Here is a 23,215-nt window from a genome sequence, read left to right as displayed (position 1 = left end):
TATGTCTAAAATCCCAAATGGCCTGGAGGACAAAGTTCTCTCATGTTTAATACACTCTAGTTTATATATTTAAAGATAGATTCACATGTAAACTCATCCCACAAGAAAACTGTTTCCCCAGACAGATAATGATCAGTTTTGCATTGTCCTTTGGACTAAACTCCCTCTTTGACCCTGGTGGGGAAGAGATGTCAGAAAGGTAATTTTGTAAACCAACCCCAAGCTTTTCTCCTCCCCCCTTCCATTAAAAATATGTTTCAAAAATAATTACAGCTTTCCTCAGCTGAAAGAAAAGTTGAACTACACACCTAATACATGACTTCATCCTAAATGAAAATTTGCAGCTCAGGCTTAAATTCAGCAGGAGCTATCCGGAGTGGAGCTCCAGACAATATTTTCAAACCCGCGGGGCAGAGGCCTGGTGCTCCATGAAATACTCTGTGAGAATTCAAGCCCTGCTTGTACCAAACATTTTTCTAAGATCCTATAATCTTGTGGGGTTTTTTCAAGCTTTCAAGGTTGTGGTATTGCTTCCTGCCCAGTTACACACAACAGCCATAAATTTAAACAAAATGGAAACTTAATTATAATAATATACAAACCAAAAAGGATATAGATTTCTGTTTGACAGAGTATTTATGTGTCCTATGTAGACTTCCCCTCCCCTCCACTAGACAACCAAATTTCTATCTTTACTAGCAACTCTAATCTGTCAGAGGCATTGATCTCACTTAGTTTTGCCCATGTCTTTTCCATTTCTTACTGTCCTTTTACAGTTTAAATAGTTGGACTTTGCGTCTGTCTCACTCTACTTTTCTGATATTTACAAACCAAAGTGGTGTGAAATCTTCACGAGAAATCTTAAACCCAGGAAAAACTCACTTGGCTTTATTTCAAACTTGAAACTCAGACTAGGTTAATCAAAATAGTAACTTAGCTTCATGCACCTCCATGGTGAAATCTGGGCCCAGTTTTGAGCCAGCACAGGACTATTTACAAATTTGCATTGAAATAATGCAAGACTGATGTAATTGTCCCCCAGTGTCAATAGAAATGTTCCGATCATGTTAGTAAAAAGGCTTATAATGTGAAAATATTAGCCTGGAAGAAATGAAACAGTAACAAGAGAAAAGCAAGGAAGAATGTTTGTCTTAGGTGACGTGCTTATGCTCTACAGTACAGTTTCCAACAAAAGCTTTGTGTGGTCCAGTAATTGTTGTATACATACCACCCCAAGCCAGCTGAGTCCCTAGACTGGTCAACAAACACGTGTTTTATACCTGAGGTTCAGCCACATTACTTTCTTTAATTAATTGTAGACAGTGTATTCTCTCTCTTGCTCTTTTTTTTTTTTTTTTTAGTTCAGCTTTGCAGAAACATGAGCATCTAATACAGATTGTGAATCCATTTCTCCCACTGGTGAGCACTTCCTCAAACAACCAGTTGTGCTGATTTTAACAGTACTTCTTGTGTGAGGAATTGCTGACCGGTAGAATCAAATGATTCACCATTTGCCCCACAGTAAGCAGGTGCAAGGTAATTCTTCTCTAGCAGAATTATCCTGAGTCTGTGGTTTCATTAAAAACATACACGTGCACAATTAGCATAGGATCCAAGCTGTGTAACTGGATTTTCACAAAATAGAGAGACTGTTAAGGGAAACTGGCAGATTAAAACTCATATATGAAGAATATACATTTTCTTACCTGTGTTATGGATACCAATTTACTCTTATTAAAATGAATATACATTTAAAAATCTTGGGGCAAATCCTGGGTCTTACTCGGAGTTTACCCAGACAAAACTCCCATTGAAGTGAAAGGGAGTTTGCCTAAGTGAATTTGGCTCCTAATTTACTTGCACCTGGATATAATTGACAAATTTTCATCATTTATGCTCTGCTTTGCTTTTCACTCCTCATTCCTCATTCAGACAATGAAAATACACGAGCAAGGTTTACTTTTGATGATGTTCAGTTTCTGCTTCTTATGTACCAGTGCCTGCAATGTTTGAATTGCAACCAATAGAGGGGAATGTTTCCTTCCAAACAAAAACATATTTTCATTGAATTAAGAAAACAATACACAAACGCTTCTATTAACATAGAGCCATATTGTGACTCCCTTACTCACAGAATGGTACTTTTCTGCTCAGATTGTCCCAATTGGAATGAATGGAACACTTTAGGAGTAAGTTACTATACACCATGATTAAGGGAAGCAGAATCTGGTACTAAACAACTTTTCTTTTGTTCACTGGAAATTCAGATGAGACCAGCTTGCAATATAAGAGCAGCATGAAACTTGGGTAAAAAGAATAGTCATTTGAATTTTGCTTATCCTAAAACTGCTAGAAGCATTGATAAATCATGCAGCCTTGTGTTGTGAATAGGGTTATATGCTTAGAACCTGTCTATAGAGGACTTCATCCTGCAAGCCCTTGTGTGGTATTCAGCAAGGTGCATTGTACAAAGTGGTCTTGCTCCCACTCATATGCTACACAAGGATAAACCCTTTTTATCTTTTGCTTATACAGGTAACATTCCACATTTGTGCTGTGTGGAATCTATCTGAAAAGTTTCACTGCATTTGCCTATAGCCATTTTTTTCTTGATGCACATAATTATTCTTACTGTACCTAGAATTTACACACTATGTATCAGTAGAGTAGGGACCTAAGTTTGAAAATGTTGATTATAGGGTCAGATCTTGCTAATACCCATACACAGGTAGGTAATCCTTACTCTAGTGAACATTCCCATTAACTTGCATAGGGGTACTTGCATGAATAAAAACTACACACGTTTACTCAGGAAAGAACCCTGTATTTTGTATTATGTCAGAGATTAGAGGCAATGCATCCACAGCCCATGCTGGCCTTGGGATTGGATACTGCACCAGAAATCAAACCCAGGTCTCCTGCCCATCACTGCAGAGTTTTGCAAATAGGTGGCTGAAACAATTGTGATTTAGAAAGTGAAAGAGAGAGAGGCCAGATCATCAGCTGATGTAAATCAGTGTTGTCCATTGTCATCAGCAGAGCGATGCTGATTGAGAACCTGGTCCACAAAATGTGCAGTTTGTTTGCATCTACTTATAAAACTTGTAAAATAAAATGATTAGTGTTGTATTGGCTTTAAGAGCATTCACATATTTGTACTAAGGACCAGAGATACTTTATACAATAATATGATGTACATGTCTTATGCTTGTATACATCCTCTAATTGTATTCTAATTTATAGCATTTATATTTGATACATGTGTTCATATTTCTGATTCATTTTATAATCTGTTTCTTCCCAGTCCATTTATATTGTTCCAGACTGAGAACACTAAAGAAGATGAAGAATATCATTATACTTCTTTGCAGTCTGGCAATAGCCTGGGCTACTCCAGCAAGTCTCTTAAAAATCTTCCTTAGTGGAGGCTACATAATCAATCCCTTACCCATACTGGTGAGCAATTACTCCCATGAATCGTCCCACTGAAGCCACAGGGGACTATCTGAGTAAGTAACTGCTCGCTATTGTGGGTAAGGGTTCCATATCTGGCCCCAAAAGTTGGAAAATCAAACAAACATTCTCTTCAACTCATTGATCACTTTTATTTTTACTCCCTTTGATTCACCTAAGAACCTTCATCTTTTTTTAAAAAGATATATCTAAGTGAAAAGGAGAATGACAGCATTGCTGGAGAACACCAAGCAAACTATGCGATTCCCCCCCCACCTTCCCCTTAAGCTTCAATTCTCCTACCTACCTCCTTCCCCACTTTGAAAATGCCACCAAGTCTTTATGTCCTCCCACCATTTTTATAAAGTGATCTACCGAATGAAAGCCAAAGAAATAAATAAAGCCTCTGTACAGTTTTAGAAGGTCACTGCAGCCAAATATGGCTCAGGGCTCGGTCCTGCAATCACAGCCAGATTCTGCTTTGCTGTTCTATGAGTGCACAGTTAGTGGGGAGTGTACCAAAGCCACCCCCACCACTACTGCAGGCTGTGCATGGGCCAGACTACTTGCAGTCCTTATGCTCTCACAAAAATAACTAGATTGTGATGAGAGTCGTTAGGACAAGAGCTGAGCCTTCGGGTTTGTATTTGGTGTCTCATCCATGCTTCTCTGAATTTCCATGGGTTGGATGACTGCATCCGATGTTTTGATTCACCCCTATCTCTAAAGATAACTTTAAAAAGTGCCATTGTAGGTGAGCAATGTGGACCAAGGAAATTATACAAGATCCCCACATGGTTTCCTGCATCACTCTGTAGAAAAAGCCTACATAGGGGATGGTCTGGCCCTTAATCCCTAAAGCATGATTTGCTACTGCTTGTTTTACAGATGAAATTAGGGGGACTGACTATACCAGTCATGTTTCAGAGTACCAGCCGTGTTAGTCTGTATCTGCAAAAAGAACAGGAGTACTTGTGGCACCTTAGAGACTAACAAATTTATTAGAGCATAAGCTTTCATGGGCTACAGCCCACTCCTTCGGAGGCATAGAATGGAACATATATTGAGGAGATATATATACACACATACAGAGAGCATGAACAGGTGAGAGTTGTCTTACCAACTCTGAGAGGCCAATTAAGGAAGAGAAAAAAACTTTTGAAGTGATAATCAAGATAGCCCAGTACAGACAGTTTGATAAGAAGTGTTCAATAGTTAATTGTTTGTCTCTCATCTGACAGGTGGCTCAGATCCACAGTTGGGACAGAGATGCTATTGACATACATGCGTATTTGCATTCTCCAGAAAAACTAGAAGTGACACAACCGGTGTGTTTTTGAAAAAATGGATACTGTATTTGTCTAATCTCAGGTGTGAACTCCTTTTCATGGAGGGAGGAGTGCAAGGACACTGGAAATGAAAAAACTGATGTGGAAGACTGGCAAGAGGGCTGAATTATGGTGGGATGGCAGGAGAGAGGAATTTAATGTGTTTAACTTTAAAAAAGCAAATGCCTAAATAGGCACGGATGAGCCTAACAACACACTCAGTACTTTGCTTCAGTGTTGTATGACTCTCCCCCAGCATTCACCTTTGACTATATGTTCTTTGGGGCAGGAACTGTATCTTTCTCTGTGTTTCAAAAGCATCCAGCACATTTTGGGTATGACCATAGTCTACATCAATAAATAACAATGAATTAATATCTGATTTCTGGGCTTTGGATTACATTTTGTAATATGGTGCCAGAGCTGGGAACGATGGCTGAGGAAGGGTTGCATAGATGGCTTTAAGTGGTCTCTGTGTTTCCCCAGATCTTGGGTCTACACTGTAACATAACAGGTGTTTTAGTCGCTATGTCCGAGAGATTAAAAAATGATATTTACCATCAGACTCATAAATACTTATGAGTCTAACTTTAGGAACTTTAAAAAAACAAAACAAAACAAAGCTTGGCCCATATCCAATTACTAAACAAATCGATAATAAACATGTCTTAAGTATTATTAGAAATAATTAACAATGAAGTAGAAAGATTGTCACTCTACTGATCAATAGTAAGTTGGAACACAGGAAATTCAGCTCAGCAGTGGAGTGAATAAGATGTTGTAAATTCTGGTTTATTTTAATTAATTTCTCATTACTATCAGATTGTCTGACCAATTTAAAACAAAACATAGCACAGAATGTATCTTACAACAAATTTGCAATCTCTTATTTTCCACGGATTCAAATGGAGAGCTCTGACTCAAGGAAATCCAATTTAGGGAAGTGTCAGCAAAATGTTTGACCCCAATAAGAGATACATAGATATTTTCTGACAGCTGTTACGAAAATATATGTTTGAATATATCCAAGATGCCAACCGTCCATCTCAAAAGATGATGGTGTAAGCACCAAAGCAGATCGGTTACTGCATGTCATGCTGCAGCATCTCAAGTAGCTAAAAAGTCCAATTCTCCAATGACAGTCCTTGCTACAGATAATGCAGGTATAAGGCATCGGGCCAAAGGATGAAGCCTGCATCGTACTAGCTCTTGAGGCCTGCTGCACTTTCCTCTCTCTCAAGCACCTCTCTTTAGCCTCTGACTTCTTGGTGCTGCACAGTCCTCCAGTGTAGCTTGTTAGCTGCATCTTCCCAGCTTGTGGGGGTCAATGTTGAAAATTTTCAAGTCCCTCTTGCAAATGTCCTTGCACCTGAGGCTAGGTTGGCCTGGAAGCATCTCCAAGTTCTCCATATAGGACGGCCTTGGGAATGCATCCATCATCCATCCAGTGCAGATGACCAAGTCAACAAAGAGATCTGTGTTTTGAGAATAGTGATTAGACTTGGCAATTTCGCTTTTTCAAATACTTCTATGTCAGGTGCTTTGGTTTCCCACTTGTGATTTAGAATATGGTGAAGACAGCGGTTGTGGAAGGTGTTTGGCTTTCTCTGGTGCCTGCTGTTGGAGGTGCAGGTCTCACCACCATACAGCAATGTACTCAGAAAGCAGCTGTTGTAGTCCCGGTTGTTGGTGTTCAGTGTTAGTTTCCTGTTATTCCACACTCACCTGGTCAGTTGACTGAATGTGGTAGCTGCGTTTCCAATGGGAGAATAAAGCTCATGGATGGGGGAATTAAGTACCATTATCCAGCTCTCAGAATTAACATTCTTAATCACTGCATTTCCCCCTCAATGGACAATCTAACAGAACCAAGCATAGAAAGTATTTGTCTAGGTATTACAGAACTGTCAAGGCAGCCTGGCTCAGACTGATTCTCAGTGCACAAAAGAAACAACCCAGTCACTCTCCTCAGAACATCTGCTTCCCAATTGCTAGTTGAGGTTAATTCAACTACAATTGTCACCAGTTATATTTCTCGCCACCTTCTAGTCTGTTCTTTATTTAGAAACATGCTTCAGTGCCCCTTTGAAATATCAGCCAACTAGCATCACACTGCTCACTTGTCTGCTGTATACTGGGAGGTAAACAGGACCAATGCTGCTCTCTCTGAAATCAGTGGGAGTTTTGCCATTGACTTTAATGGGAGCAGGATAGAGCCCATACAAACCATCTGGTTGCAGAATGCAATGGCTAAAGTATACGGGCAATGCACCTTTTGTAAGGCAGCAGAGTAGTGTGATACTAGAGTCATGTCTAATCTGACACTTCGGAATTTGCAGCCAGTGCAGGGCTAATTTGGTGCTTTCTGAAAAAACTAATATGTTAAGAATGGTGGCTTTCCCGTCTGCTTCAAATTTAACAGGCAGATTCAGATTTTAGCTCCCATTACTAGCACATGTTCACCAAATGAATTTAAACCTGAAAACAACCCATGTGCCATTGTCATGAGGCTCAGTGCTGAGAAGCACTGGAGAAGCAAACAGATTCTGATTGATTTTGCCACCACTGACTGAAGTGATCAGAACAGAACTGCATTAGCAGGGTAAAGATTACAAGATAAAAATAAATGAGTGTTTCAAAAAATACTGGTGGCTGTAGGGAAAGAATTGTAGCCTTTTTCGAGAGAGAAGCGAGTTATTTGCTCTTTAATCCTTAGAATGCTAAATTGATGGAAGCAGATTTTAGTTGGCTTCTTCCTTCCCCTCCACCAGCACCCTCACCTCTTCTCCCAGTCCCTTCATCTTGCACATAACATCCCTCCCACCCATTTCACCCCATTCTCATGAACACCACGTGCCCCTTCCCAACAAGCAAAGCCCCCTGCACTTTATTTCTGCAGCCCCTGCACTGCTAGTTCTGTTAGCTACCTTTGCTCAAGTCCTGGATGCCTTATCCTTATGGCCTGGATGCCCTATCTTTGGTATGGCTATCCTCCCCTGCTAGTTCTCAGATTAGGATCCAGCAGCCTGGTAAGGCAGGACAAGTAATGAACTTGTAAGAAGAAGAGTTTTGCATCTGAGCCAGGTAGGATTGTGTTATTTACTGCAGATAAGAATTTCAACCCAACTCCACATCCCAGCAGCAAGAAACTCTTTCTGGCATAGCATCCGCTAGCAGACACTTACAAGTGTGGGCTGCCCAGTTCATAAGCACAGTCACCTGCATGGAAATTAGCCAGTGCCCAGGAGTGAAGGGGCCTTTCCCCCCACAACATAGTGAATAAAATAACTCCCATGAGCAGGAATTATCAATATATACCAAGAGAAAAAAGAACTAATCAACACCTACAGTGTTACACTTTTGGGTTTGATTTTCAAATATGAGCCCATGCAGTGCAACTTACATTGTAATTTGTGATGGGCCCAAGCTGCCAAATTTAAATCTAGATCCAAATTTTCCTAAGCATAGTCTGGGATTTTCAAAGGATCTTAAGGGAATTAGGTGCACAACTCCGATTGAATTTCCCATTGAAAATCTCAGCCAGATCTGGGTCTTTGGCTTGGATTGATCTCTAATTGCAATGTGCAGGCAAATGAGTAAATATATGCCACATTTCTGCTACTGCACACAGGAATACAGATTGTTTGTGACAGTTTCCACAAATGGATGTGGAAAGTTTGAGGGTGCCCTTTGAATATATAGATTTGAAAATATGATGCTTAAAAAGGAAATGGAAAAGCTGACCTGGAGGAAATTCACTCTATGAAGAGGCAGCAGCAGCTTGCTAGCCTTTGACTTGTTCATAGAGCTTGTGATCCTTGACTTAGCCTTGGTCTAGACTTGGGGGGTGGGGGGGGGAACTATCTAAGTTACGCAACTTCAACTACGTGAATAAAGTAGCTGAAGTCGACATACTTAGATCGACTTACTGTGGTGTCTTCACCGCGGTGAGTCGACTGCTGCCACTCCCCCATCTACTCTGCTTGCGCCTCTCTCAGCACTGGAGTACAGGAGTCAATGGGAGAGCGCTCGGGGGGCGATTTATCGCGTCTAGACTAGATGTGATATATTGATCCCCGCTGGATCAATCGTTGCCCGCCGATCCAGCAGGTAGTGAAGATTAGGAGATAGACCTATTTTTCATTTTCTTGTTCACCATATTTAAGCTTTTACCTTGAAGAGTGCATTTCTTTGACAGGTGTTTACAAATAATTATTTCATGGGATCTATCTATCTATCCTTTCTTTCATTTCCAATCATATAGGAGCCAGATAATGAAAGCACCAATGACAGCAACAGGAATGAAGTTACTGTGAACAGTGGCAACACTGGTGATGGGATAAGTAGTAAAGGTGGTGACACTGGAAGTGGAAATGGCAGCACTAAAGGTGGAATTAATCATGTGACTGGCAATCCAAATGCAAACAGCCAGAAGAGTGAACCCAGAGGTACCAGTGAGAAACCTGGCAACATCCACAGCGAAGACGGTGATGAAATGCAAGATTCTTATGAACCCATGCAAGGGGATGGCCCCCCTGAGAGCAATGAATCTGATCGCTCTGTCAGTACTGAGAGAGGATGATGATTCAAACCCTGATAGTGAGAACAAGTGCAGTAGCCAGCAAGATGATACCAGTGAGTCCAAGGAATCAGGCAGTGAGGACCATGAAAGCGCATCATTAAGAGATAACGAGGATACAAAGAGTGACAATGACCGCAACAACAGCGATAGCAACAGTGACACCAAATCAGACAGTAGCGAGTGATAGCAACAGTGATAACTGTAGTGACAACAAATCAGATGGCAGCCACTGTGACAGCAGTAGTGACAGTGACAGCAAATCAGACCACACTGACAGCAGTAGTGATAGTGAATCAGATGGCAGTGAAGGTGACAGCAAGTCAGCTAGTAGTGAGAGTGCACCTAATAGTAATGAAAGTAGTGGTGACAACAGTGGCAATTCACCCCAAACAGAACTCCCAAGTGACAGTGAATCTGAGGAAAATGATAGTGATGGTAGCACTAAGTCAGAAGACGATGGTAAAAGCGAAAGCAAATCACAAAGTGAAGGCAGCGATAGCAGTGACTCAATGAGTGATGATTGGAACTGGGGAAATGAAGATCCGTAATGACATTGACACTATTTTACAGCAAATGGAATTTGTGTAGGTGGGAAGGGAAAAAGGACTTAAACAAAAACACTATTACCCAGACATTATCTGAACTGTAATCAAAGACACTAAGCAACATGGGAGCAAGGCTAGAAGAAAAATGTATTCCCTCAGTGCCATCCAATCCCAGTACATAAATGAAAATAAATACTGTATGAATATGTTAAAGTAACATTTTTGGTTGCTATAATTTTATTAAATTGTACATCATGTTCAAATGAAAACTAATCAGTGTTTGAAACTGCGTGGGGATTTAGTCAACGTATGAGCTGTAATAGTTAAGGGCATAATTATGATACCTCAGTGAATGAGAAGTTCCATGAGTAGTCCCACTGAAATCACTGGGACCCCTCACGGAGTAAGGTGCTGTTTGACATGCACCAGCATCAGAATGTATCAGTAAGTTATAATACTTGAAGATTTATAAGTTGTCCCTCTATCTAGGACAAACCACACATTGCAGGTAACATTATTATTGAATATGTATATTGCTAATGTATAGAACACACCCACCCACCCACACACACAACTTGCCATGTAATATTCCTGTATGCTGCTGGTAAAACCACATTCTCCATTTAATGATCGTTGTATGCAACTTTCCCTCTTTTAATCCAATCATTTCAAAATTGTATTTTTAGAAGATGAAATATGTAATCTATAAAATAAAGATTTTTTAAAATGTAGTCTATTTGCCTTCTTATTGGGAAGAGGTCTTGGTCTTACTGGCTGTGTTAAAAGAATGGCATAGAAAGTTTGTGGTAAAATCCAACATTCTTGTTGTTTCATTAATATTAATCATTTTACAACACCTGAAAGTGCACTAGGCACCTCAGAATGCAGTTAAGAACACAGAGTCCCAGCGTAAAATCCTGATCCTGTAAAGATGTATGTTTTTACAGAGCCCAAAGGCCTATGCCCCATTCTGTTGGGCACTGTACAAACACAGAAGAGACAATCCCTGCCCTTAACATAAGCAGTCCCCTTAAACTCAATGCTATTACTGTCCCACACTAATTCAGAGAATACAGTGGGCAGGATTTTGGCTGCCTTCCCCAAAAGTATCTGTCTCACTCTCATGCAACCCTAGAAGAGATTGGAATATCCAAACCCAATTTGTTTAAAAGATCATCTCATCCTTTGACTAGCCTTGCATTTAGGGTTTGTTCCTGCTCCTATTAAAATGTAGCCATTGACTTAAATGGGACCAGAAGAGGATCTTCAATGTATGGTTCTGTGAGGTGCTAACCACGCTCAACTCTTGTTGATCTCAGTGGAAGTTGATGGTGCTCAGTGAGTCACAAGGTCAAACTGTAGCCAATGGCTGATGTGAGCCATAATGCCTACAGCTAACCATGGTATGAAGATGTCCAGGGTTTGTTGGAATAAAAAGGAAGGCTGCAAGGAGTATTTTCAGGATGTGCAATGCTCATGTTTATCACTTACTCAGACAGCGACATTTTGACAGAAGACAACATCAGGTGTTTGGAGCTTGAGTTAAATGCAGGTTCAACCTTAAACAACCCCCACCATAATTGTTCATGGCACCAAAAATGGTTTGTGACGTGAAGCCTAGGAGTGTAATTTTGTTTGAAGTTCAGAGGAAAGCACATCCCAGGTTATCTAGCGTGACAGACAACGAAACCACAAACAAACAAAAATATCAATGAGAAAGGGAGAAGGCCGTTTATGGAAGAAGGGAGTGAAAACACAAAAGATTTGACCCAGTGCCTCAGGAAGTCAACACTGTCTTTCCACTGACTTCATTGGGCTTTGGATCAGACCCAGATGGAGCTAACAGAAAGGAAAGCCAAATGTGCAATCAAAAAAGGAGAGAAATAAAGGGAAAGAGAAAAACAACAATGAGGAAAGATAGTTACAGCTGCAAAAAGGTAGTGAAGCAGTGAAATAGAAATGAAGGGAAGAAGGTGGATATAAGAGGATATAAAAGGAACGTACAATGAGAATTAAACTAAATGCACAATGTAAGAAAAGAGACCAGAATCAAAGAAAGCACAAGGAAATAGAAGAGACCAGAAAGCTAAATGGCTGCTGTGGGCAGATTCAATGGAGAGAATTATAAAAACTGAAAATGACGGGGATGAAAATGAACACTTGAGAAAAGGGAGCCAGAGAAACTGGTCTAGGGGCCAGGCTACTGGAGACCTAGGGTTTATTCCTGGTGCTGCCACTGACCAGCTGTATCAGTTTGGACTTTGTTTCTCCTAGTCTTTGTCTGTCTTGTCTTATTAGATTGCAAGCTTTGGGGGACAGGTTTCTTGCTATGTGTTTTGTACAGTGCCTAACATACCTGAGTCCCAATCTTGAGTGAGGGCTTTAAGTGCTACTGCAGTATAAACACCACAATCGTAAATTTACCCCAGTGCAGAGAGGTATCTAATTTATTATGCACCACTTCAATTTTTTGCTTAATTCAAAGACCCAGTACCCATACTGAGAAGAAAGAAGGGTATCTCTGGAGTATCTCTTCCCCGCCACAAGGGGGAAGACTTCTTGACCCAAGCTGTGGGGGAAAACAAGATTTGTTTTACAACATTGTTTTAAAAATTCACAGATATCTATGTTTGTGTCAATAATTAGAGACTATGAACAGAGAATAATAAATATGACTAATCACATAATTAACACCTATTCAGCACTTATGCTCAAAGCATTTGACATTCATTAACTTATTAATCTTCATGAAAACTTCATGATGTAGGTAAATATCTTCCTTTTAGCGATGGGGAAATTGAAGCAGAGACGATTTAGGGTAAAATTTTCAAAAGCGCCTAAGTCTCATTTTTCAAAGTAACTGTGGCCCAGATGCTCAAAGGTATTTAGGCTCCTAACTACCATTGAAACTGAGTCTTTGAGGCTTTGGGCCTTATGCACTTAGGAGCCCAAGCCTCACTGAAAGCCCCATTTGAAAATGTTACCCTTAATGACTCATCCACTTGACAAAGGATGTTGGTACCAGAGGTGGGAGTAAAATCCAGAAATAAGGAATTTCTGACTTCCAGCTCCAGGTCAGCTAATAATAAAAGACTGGAAGAAATACCCTTTTTCTTTCCTTAAATAGCTCTAGGGCCTGATCAACAGAAGCTGATGGGAGACTGTCCACTGCACAAAAGTCAATGCAATTTACAACTACATTATATTTTTGGCAAATTACTGATTTTTTCCCTATATTTCTGCTTCGAAAACTGTATGTCTTTTACTGCATTAGGAGTACACTTTAAAAAAAAACAAAAAAAACCCGGCATGAACTCTGCACTCTCCTTGTTTCAGTAGTGTTATTGTTGTACTATAATTTCGTAAATGTGGAAACTAAAGGCTCAATTCTCTGTTCCTCCCAATAGCGGATTATTGCATAAATGGAAGGGCAGTTCAAAGAGGGTTGTAAATGCCCTCTTCCATGCTTTTTCCCTGGAAAGAACAATTCCACCCCATAGTAATATTTTATAAAGAGTAATTTCCATTAAAGACTGGAAAACTCATTGCAGATGACTGAACTGTGGAGTTTTGTGTGCCCACACACTACAAAAAACCGAGGAAAATAGATCTCAAAATTTACTTTGGTTCTGACCCTGTTCCCACTGAACCAAATAGAAAAAACTCCCACTGACTTCCACAGGAGCGGGATATTGTGCTAATTGCAGTTTGTTTTTATTTGCCACACTTTTTGTGGTCTTACCTCACAATACACAGCTTCTGAGAGACATGCAGCTAAACGAGTGGAAAAGTTATTTCAAGTACTTTCCTTCAGTGACATGCGGCCAATCTCTTAACATAGGACTCCCACAATTTCTTTCCACATGGGCTGTACTAAACACTACATCTCCTGGGTAAATGCATTAGAGAGAGAGGGACTGAGGGATGGGGGAAATCTACTCCTTCCTTTACCCAGTTAAACAAAAATGCCTTCTCATAACCCAGGAGGGAAGTGATACCACTTGGCAAAGAAAACTCGTAAAGTGCACTTCGCTGGAATTGTTTATACTTTTTCCTGAAAAAGAAACCTCGCCAAATTCCATTCTCCGTTACATCAGTGTAACTCCAGAGGAAAGCTGCTGAAGTCAGCAGAGCTACTTTGGACTATTGATGTTAAACCTGAGAGCTGAATTCAGCCTACTGAGTATAGTGAGAGCATAACACAATGTTGTGTAGTGTGAAGTTGGGGAGAAGGGTAAGAACTCTTTAGGGAAGTCTGGAGTTACCCTTCACTAGGACATCGCTTTAAAAAACCCTGCAATTTAGTGAAAGCGGGTCCATTTCAAAGGCAAAATGTTTGTACTTCAGGCATATTTTTATGAGCTGAAGAACTAAGTCATCTCCAGCAGGGATGACGTAGCAATGTCCAAATGAGGACAGGGAAACCATCCTAACCTTCCTTGCAGTTTGGTGGCAGCATTTTAAGACTCCCTCACAACACATCACTGCTTTTCCCATTAGACCTTGAAATCCACTTCCTTGGAATAAACCTGGGTAAAGAACTAACCAAACCAAAGGGAATGTGAGTTTGGTATTTACTAACATTGCCTAAAATGTTCTCTATTTATATATATTATTTTCATATATGTATGAGAGACTAATAAAATAACAGTACTAATAATGTGTGGAGCCGGGCCTCGCCGCCGCCGCCACCATGCAGCACAGAGCCCCGCGTCAGGCCGGGCTTTGCAGCTGCGCTGCCCCAGGAGCTCGCAGCCCCGCCGCCCAAAGCATTGTGCCGGCAGCAGAGCGAGCGAGCTGAGGCTGCAGGGAAGGGGGGGACAGCAGGGGCCGGGGTCTAGCCTCCCGGGCCAGGAGCTCAGAGGCCAGGCAGGACGGTCCAGCGGGCTGTAGTTTGCCCACCTCTGCTCTAGAGGATGATAAAAGAAGGCAAGAAAAACCCCACCACCCAAACTGCTGTATTTGGCTCAAGTCCTATTTAGCTTTTTCTTTCCTTAAATAGCTCTAGGGCCCGATCAACAGAAGCTGATGGGAGACTGTTCCCTGAGTTTGAGAAAAGTTGGACCAGGCACTCAGTTTTCAGATTTACTGTGTGAAGATAGCACCTGTGAAAGAAGGAGATTTCATCCTGATCCTTTTCAGCGTGTTCTCACAAGGTGTTTAAAGACATACAATTCCTGGAGCATAAGTGTACAAACTGTCTGCTTGTATGACCTGAAAATATACATTAACAGGAAACAACCCCCGCCTGAGTATGACCAGGATCTGGCCATGTGTGTGGGTGACACTCTAATTGTTTGTGCTCATAACCCTGTATGTATGTGAATGGCATAAATTTAGAAATCAAAATAAAGCCTTAGCAAGATCTTTCATTATATGAAAACGAGGCTAGTCATTTTGAAACCGCAAAAAGCTTTTTTTAGGGAAAATCTCTCTCTGGAGGCTAAAGGAAGTGTGGGGGTGCTGGATTCCCGGTGACACCTTATGACATCATTCATCCTGTGAGAGTGCAGATTGGCCACCATATCTGCAGCAGAGTTTAAATTCATGCACTAGTGGAGGAGGCTCCAGCTACTAAAGCGACAGGGCGATACAGGTATTTAACTAGTCCTATGCCTTTGTGACATCTGAAGTGCCAAAGCTAAGAGGTCCTGAAGAAAGCCTGTGTGACGTGCATACAGAAGTAACTATTTTAATTTCTTTGGTTTATTCTGAAAAATGGAACAGCATGTACATGTTAACAGTTCTTGATCTGTGATTTATAGAAAAGCACAACAGAACATCTCCGGGAAAGAGAGAGAGGAGGGGCAGGGGGCAGATTGTTTTCTAAGGAAAAAGCAAAAGCTCATCTCTTATTTTCAGATCTGTGTGTGCTTATTTAAGAGAGTAAAATAATGTAGTGTTTCTTTCCTAGAGCATATTTATGTTTGTTTCTGTGTCCCATGTTTAGCTGATTTACCCAGTGTATAAATCCGTGAGTAAAGGTGTTTATATGTGAGGCCTTATAACTCTGATTTTCTTTGCTTTGGGGGGAAAAAAATTCCAGCTAATTTGTGATAGACAGCCATGGTGTTAGATTATCTCATGCAATAGACTCAGTCTCAGCTATATCCTTTTGCACAAAGACACGGTGGAACAGATTCTGCCACCTTTACCTTTGTTGCAGTGCACCTTGCTCCACAATTATTGTGTAGTTAGATGCACTTAGTGTGAGTTGGGGTGGCAGAATCAGGCTCCCTGTTAGTCTAAAAGAGTGAAACTGTGTTGACTTACCCATTGCAATGTTTATGGTTGATGTTACACAGAAGGGTTTAATTCGGAAAGAAAATGATTATTTAAATCTGTTCTTTGTGAAGCATTAGACTGATTCAGTGAGACTGGATTTGCCCCCTGGTACATAGTTATCCTATTCCAGAATTTTGTTTGGGATGCACAGATGATTGTGTACAAGACTCCATGTGATTTTTCTCCACTATTAATTTAGGATGAAAATGTAAATGTAAAGACAAAGTACCAATAGCAGTGGCCAATATTGATACTGTGACCGTGATCTGTGGTACTAAACTTTTTAACAGGCTGATTGGCAGCCCTGGGTGATGCAGTCATTATGGAAATAGCGAATCATAAACTGTTTTGCACTCTGTCATTAAAGTTTAATCAAGAAAAATCTGCACTTCCCCAGGTATCTCCTATTCCACACCAAAATATGAAATTCAACTTAACCTTCATGGCCCAGCTTCAAAAGCCACTAGAGATGTTGGGTGCCAGACAAGAGCATGTGCTCAGCACTCTTTCCAAATCAGGATCTTTTAAGGTGTCTCAGGTTGGGCACCAAAAACCGAGACATCCAAAATCACTAGGTGCTTTTGAAAATCTTATATGCTGTTATAATCAATCCTGCTGAATTGCAATGAAGAGCATGTGAAAATACTCTTTTGTAACACCCCTACTTCATTGCAGCTACAGACACCATAATCAATATGAAGACAGTACTCCTGTTAATCTCTCTCTGGGCTTTATCCTGTGCTCATCCTGTAAGTACTTATTAGAAAATCATTAAAACCCCCTAGCCTCGGCATTTTAAGCATGCCCAAGATACTCTGTACCACTTCTGTTCATTCATAAGTTGTCTTTTCAATGTGTTTAGGTGCCCAGCCATCAAAATGCCCATTCTGGGAGCGCCGAAGAACGGGGGGTAAGTTGATTATCAAGAGTTTTTCAGAAAACTCTATTTCAGCAAATAGCTTGTGAAACAGTATTGGAAAGTGGAAACTGGTCTCTGGTTAATAACGCTCAAAACAATACTTGATTAAAATAACTCAAAGCCTAGAGGTGTATAGCTATATCCATTTTTTCAAGGTCATTTTAATTCATAATTGTTTCAGCCATTTCTACATAACTATTTCAGCCATTTTTACATACACCCTCCTTGCCCCCCACCCTCCATATGTGGAGATGGTAACTAGGTGATAAATTGCATTACATGCTTTCGGCCACCTCAACTACGTGCTGCCCACTAATCCATCCCCACAGGACTTACTGTAACAATGCAAAGATCTGAACAGCTTCAGAGAGCTGCCATTTGAAATAGGAATGCTGTCAGAGCAATGTTTCCTCCTTCACCACCAAATATGGAATTTCTTCCTGACCTTCCCACAACGTGAGGCACGGGACCGGCACGGTTCAGCCGTGGACCAATAACTACTCTTCTAGACGTAATAATATTACAGCTTTCAAGTTTGGTATCTCCCAAACCCACAATGCTAGAAATGGGAACATTGTACCACTGGAAAGAAGAAAGTCCCATCTTCCCAGTGGGGGACAAATCATTTGTTCCTGACTTTGAAAGCTTATACTTTGTTGGTTCTAAAAAAAATGGAACTGGTATACTCCAAACCTCTTGTGGTTTTGGTTTTCCTTAGCCCAAAAGCCTCCCATGGTTTCGCAAATCTCTATCAATGAAATTTAAGATTACAACACCAAATAATTTCTGAATATAATTTTGAATGATCCCTTTAAAAAAAAACAGATTAGTTCATTTGAAACACCAGCTGCAGCCATAGCAACTATAATAAAAACACTCCTTTATTTTACTCAAACTGAAATTACTTGAGTATAAAAAGTCTCAGAGCACTTCAAAATGCTTCAAAGAGCCATCATATACCCATCTCTTTTACCCAATAAAAACTGCAAGATGAAGCATAACCAAATGTTTGGGGTTTCTTGCATAAGGCAAGATGTAGTTCATTAGAAACAAATAAAAGCAGTGCAGAGGAACTGGTAATTAAAAGAGTCTTCACACTGCTCGCCTGACCCAAAGCCAAGCAGTAGTAAGCAGCTTATTTTACACCAGTAGACACAATGTGGCCCTTACAATGGCATCAGTAAAACCGCAACAACATTTGCTTAATCAAAGTACCTTCATTTCGCCTTTTTGTGCAGGACACAATAAGCGAAGAAAGTCTGAATGAGGAGGCAGATTCTGCTGACGATACTTACAGCGGTCCTAAAAGCAGTGCGGAAACTGGAGGAGAGGACTCCAATGCTGATGAGCATGATGACATTGATGAAGAAAACCACGACCCATCTGTGGTTTCTAGCAGGAGCTCTGAAAGTCATCCAGATGATGTCGATGCAAGGAGCACTCAGGACTATGAAGAGGAGGATAGTTTCCGAATTAAGCAGGCTCAGCATAAGAATTGGGCTGATCACGAGGATTCTGGTGACCTTGATGATGTGGAAGAAGTAGATGAAAACAGTCATGGTGATCAATCAACAGAGAAAAACTCTCTGGTAAGTGTACATAGCTCTCCTGTATAAGGCTCCGTTTCCTAGCAGATAACATTCTTCTTCTGCCAGTTGTCTGAGCAGAAAAAATGGTTAGCAGTCTTAATTCAATCTGCTGTAAACACAGGGCTACAACATAACACATCCCAGATAATTTGCTGTAAATTAGCACTGTAATCAGATCAGGCTCTGTTTTCAAGAGACAAAGGATTGTGCTAACTGAGCTGAATTTTGGAGAACAAATTTGGATTTGGGTAAGTGCATGGGAAATAAAAAAAGAGTATCACTCCTCTGTCTTTGTAATGGCATCAGTGTGTCAATTAAAGACAAACAAATTGGATGTATTTGAAATTCACACATATGCAAAATTCTTATAGGACAAAATTTGACTACATGGAAAAACATAACCAAAAATATACAATTGTGCAAAATTATATCTGAAATGAAACCCTATCCCCATTTTTTATTCACCACTAGATTATAGTCCTTCACGTGAAAAATGTTGTCCAGATACCTAACGGACCTGTGGATATATGGAAAGCATTATTTTCTTATATCTTTACTGTCAAAAGCATAAAAACTCAATATTCATCCTTGGGTCAGATTTTCAAAAGAGCTCAAGTTCATCAGCTCCCATTTTTTATTGCACAAATGGGCCTGAAATCAATTACTATAAATTTGAAAACAACACTGGTCAAGATTTTCCAAAGAGTGCAGCACCTAACAGCTACCATGGAGTCCATGTGGAAGTTCTGACTTTTTTCAGAATGGTGCAGTGGGCCAGATCACTGCATTTAGTGTTGAGGACCATTACTGTAGAATATGATAGTAGTTATATTAAGGCATATATAATTACATGTAGAAACGGAACAAACCAAATCCCTGTATCCAAACACCCAGAATTTCAAAAGCTGGATCAGAATTTTGTGGCTTGAGCCATATTATATCACATCATGTTCTATTTATAATGAGTGTGATGGACCCATGCCATCCCAAACCAAGTAATGCCAGAATCCAAAATTCACCCCTCTCCTGCCATAAATCTAATGATGACACACATTTTAAACTAGTGGATTACTTGTTTACAGTATCTACATTGAATCCTAGTAGAGCAGCAATTTCTAGGGAGGCATATTTTTAAGACTCCTAAAATGTTAACTGAAGTAACATTATTGTTTTATTTGTTGGTTAAATCTAACATAATTTTAAGGCATACTGGGCCAAATTCTGCTCTCAGTTACACCCATGTAACATTATGAATTTTGATGAGGTAGCAGAGATATAAATGATAGTAGTATTTGGCCTACACAATTTAGTAAACAAATCACCTTGTAAAATACAGCAAGGAAGTGTTTACAATAATTTCTCTTCGCCACATGTCTAGGAGGATGTAAAGGAGATTCCTGCTACTGACAGCATCGACAATGGAGCTCACCATGCCAAGGGCAGCAGAGAATCAGAAGACAATGATGACTTTGAAAACGATGGATTTCTTTATCAATCCAACGGCATTGACTCTAGCAAGGGGGATGAGGAAAGAAATTCTCTGACAGATGAGGAAGATGACAGCGGAGATTATACCTTTGATGAAAATAACGAGGAAGAAGTTAAGGGGGCAGACCCTAGATACACTGTTCGTCCCACTGAAACAGATGAGCATAATGCAGTTGTTGATGGAGATCTAGACGGTGACCATAGAGATACCGCTATTGGGAAACAAGATAGCAGTAGCAGCAGCAGCAGCAGCAGTAGCAGCAGCGAGAGCAGAGGCTTTGGTAATGGGGAGGTTGCCAGTCGCGGCAGGCATGTCCACAGGAAAAGAAATCGAGGTGACAGTGACAGTGACAGTGACAGCAGTAGCCAAGAGGCGAGAGATGATTTTGATGATGAGGGAATGCAAGGTGATGACCCATCCATCTTTGAGAGTGAGGGTGGCAATTCCAACATGGTTTATGGTGCCATTCATTCCAAAGAGAGCAGCCAAGAAACCAGTAGGGAGCACCACTACAGCAAGCGGAAAAGCAGCAATCAATCACTGAAACGTTTCCAGAGCCATGTGTTCCAAAGTGGTGGTGATACTTCAGAAGAGGATGATAGTGCAGAGCATAATGACAGCAAATCCAAAGAGGACAGCAAGTCCACAGAAGACAACAGTCATTCTGAAGAAAATGTCGCCAGCCGCTCCAGAGAGGATGTCACCAGCCAGTCAAAGGAAAATGTCACCAGCCGCTCCAGGGAGGATGTCTCCAGTCAATCAAGTGAAGAGAGTAGGGAATCCCAAGAAGAAAGTGAGGAAAACTCCAAAGATGTGGATAGCAAATCCAATGAACACAGTGGTAGCAAATCTAAAGAAGGGCAGGAAGACAGAGAGTCCCCTGAGGATGACAGCAAGATATCAATAAGTGACAGTGAATCCACAGAAGACATGAGGGACCATAGTAAATCAGAGGAGAAGAGTACATCCACAGAGGACAGCTTGGAATCAGAAGAAGATAAGGACGGACCATCTCACAGTAAATCGGGTGAGAGCAGAAGTGCTTCAAAAGAGAGCAGTAGCAGTGAAGAGGGCAATGCCAGTGATTCGAATGAAGAGGACATCAGTTCTGAAGAGCTGCGAGGCCAAGACAGCAAGTCTGCAGAAACTAGTGATAGTGAATCTAAAGAAGAGGGAGATAGTGAATCCAGAGAGCGCACTGCAAGCCAATCAACCAGCCAGGAAGATGACAGTATATCAAGGAGCATGGAAATTGAAAGCAGAAAGCTAGTGCTTGATGTTTATCACAACAAACCCATTGGTGATTATGATGACAATGACTGCCAGGATGGGTATTAAAATATACATTTAAATCCAACTATATATGACTTGTGGGGGGGGGAAAATCTTTTAATTTATTTACCATATAGACCAGGGGTGGCCAACCTGAGCCTGGGAAGGAGCCAGAATTTACCAATGTACATTGCCAAAGAGCCATAGTAATACGTCAGCAGCCCCCTGTCAGCTCCTCCACTCCCAGCCTCGCTGATCAGCGCCTCCCCCTCCCTCCCCTCACCTCCTGATCAGCTGTTTCGTGGCATGCAGGAGGTTCTGGGGGGAGGAGTGAGGAGACGGCAGGCTTGGGGTGGGGGTGGGAAGGGGTGGAGTGGGGGCAGGGCAGGGCCTGTGCAGAGCCAGGGGTTGAGCAGTGAGTATCCCCTGGCACATTAGAAAGTTGGCGCCTGTAGCTCCAGCCCCGGAGTCGGTGCCTATACAAGGAGCCGTATATTAACTTCTCCGGAGCCACAGGTGGGCCCCCTTGATATAGACCGTATGAAGGTCAGCTGTTCCTTCTGAGAAATATTCTGTGAACAATAAGGGCATGATGATATTGTGGGATTTCACTATTTCAGCTGGTGTTTGCCCAATGTGAAATGAAATGAAAAATGATGCTTTAAATATGAAAAGGATAAATCTCAGTGAGAAGCTGATTTATGATCCTAGAACTGAATTAGTACAAAAAAAGAAAAGCTAAATATTAGTTAGGAGAAGCGTTTGCAAATAAAATAAAATCTTGTATTTTTCAGTGAAGATAAAGCTAGCACAGTGGTGGGTCTATGTGCTCCTATAATTGATTGCATTATGTCCATCAACATTGTTAGGACTGATGTTTGAGCATTAAGGAGAGAATGGATGCTTAAATTTATTACACAAATATTTGCATCTACAACTTCTTTAAATTAATTTGACTACAGACCAAATGACCTTTAAATTAATTGCCAGTACTGCACATAACAAGGAAAGCAGCTAGTCACTGCAGGTACAGTGTATGAAGTATCACTTTAGTATGGGACGTACGTAATATTTTGTAATAAATGTACAGAAAATGTGTTGTATTCTTTTGCATTGCTCGCATTACTATTTCAACATTAAAAATAATCCTATTTGACTTCCCTAATTAATATTAAAAACACCAGACTAAATAGTCACATGGTTTGTTTTTACTATTAGTTATATTAAAATGAAACACGATTTGGATTCTAACTGCTGTGAGCAGAAACAAAGAGGTTTCTAAACTGATAACTTTAACGTATTGCAGCATGGCTGACTCAGATGGACGAACCACTTAAGCAAAAATAGTGCTTGATTCTGATCTCACACTGTTTTTATACCAGTAAAAAGTAAGTCAGTGGAGTCATTTTTGACGTGCTCTCACACCAATGAGATCAGATTCATACCCTGTACTTGTGCTGATTTTGCAGCAGGAGGCCAGCATTTGAAGCATCCCTCTTCAAAATGCCACTTTCAAAAAGAGATCCTAGGTGGAATGTTATTGCAACATCAGCTAATCATCTTTCTCTAATGCTCTATTACCATTCTCAGATGTTCAGCATGTCAGCACTGCAGCCTCCACTAAATGTACTGGGAGTACAGAGGTCTCTATGCTAGACCAAAGCAAGGACAGTCCTGTATTCAGAGGTGCGCACACATACACATACCATTGACCCTGACTGACCTACCTCTATTCAGAATTCAATCATTATCA

General features: G+C 40.7%; 2 protein-coding genes across 8 annotated transcripts in view; one reads left to right on the top strand and one right to left on the bottom strand.

Annotated features, from left to right (window-relative positions):
• SPARCL1 (SPARC like 1) overlaps positions 1–23,215 on the bottom strand; it is a 208,496-nt gene that overhangs the window by 48,365 nt on the left and 136,916 nt on the right. For all 7 annotated transcript variants that reach the window (XM_065596120.1, XM_065596127.1, XM_065596124.1 and 4 more), the window contains one exon: positions 18,408–18,635. In XM_065596120.1, coding sequence (XP_065452192.1) covers positions 18,408–18,472 — 65 coding nt within the window. In that variant the 5' untranslated portion in view covers positions 18,473–18,635. The remainder of the gene's footprint in view (positions 1–18,407; positions 18,636–23,215) is intronic.
• LOC101951321 (dentin matrix acidic phosphoprotein 1) lies at positions 18,670–21,528 on the top strand. The gene is made up of 3 exons (XM_065597433.1): positions 18,670–18,701; positions 18,865–18,949; positions 20,080–21,528. The coding sequence occupies exons 1-3, from the start codon at positions 18,670–18,672 to the stop codon at positions 21,526–21,528; spliced, it is 1,566 nt and encodes a 521-aa protein (XP_065453505.1).

This window comes from Chrysemys picta, chromosome 5 (assembly GCF_011386835.1).
Source record: "Chrysemys picta bellii isolate R12L10 chromosome 5, ASM1138683v2, whole genome shotgun sequence".
Lineage (NCBI taxonomy): Eukaryota > Metazoa > Chordata > Testudines > Emydidae > Chrysemys > Chrysemys picta.
The sequence above is the reverse complement of the archived record's forward strand: the minus strand, read 5'-3'. Positions and strand labels throughout refer to the sequence as shown.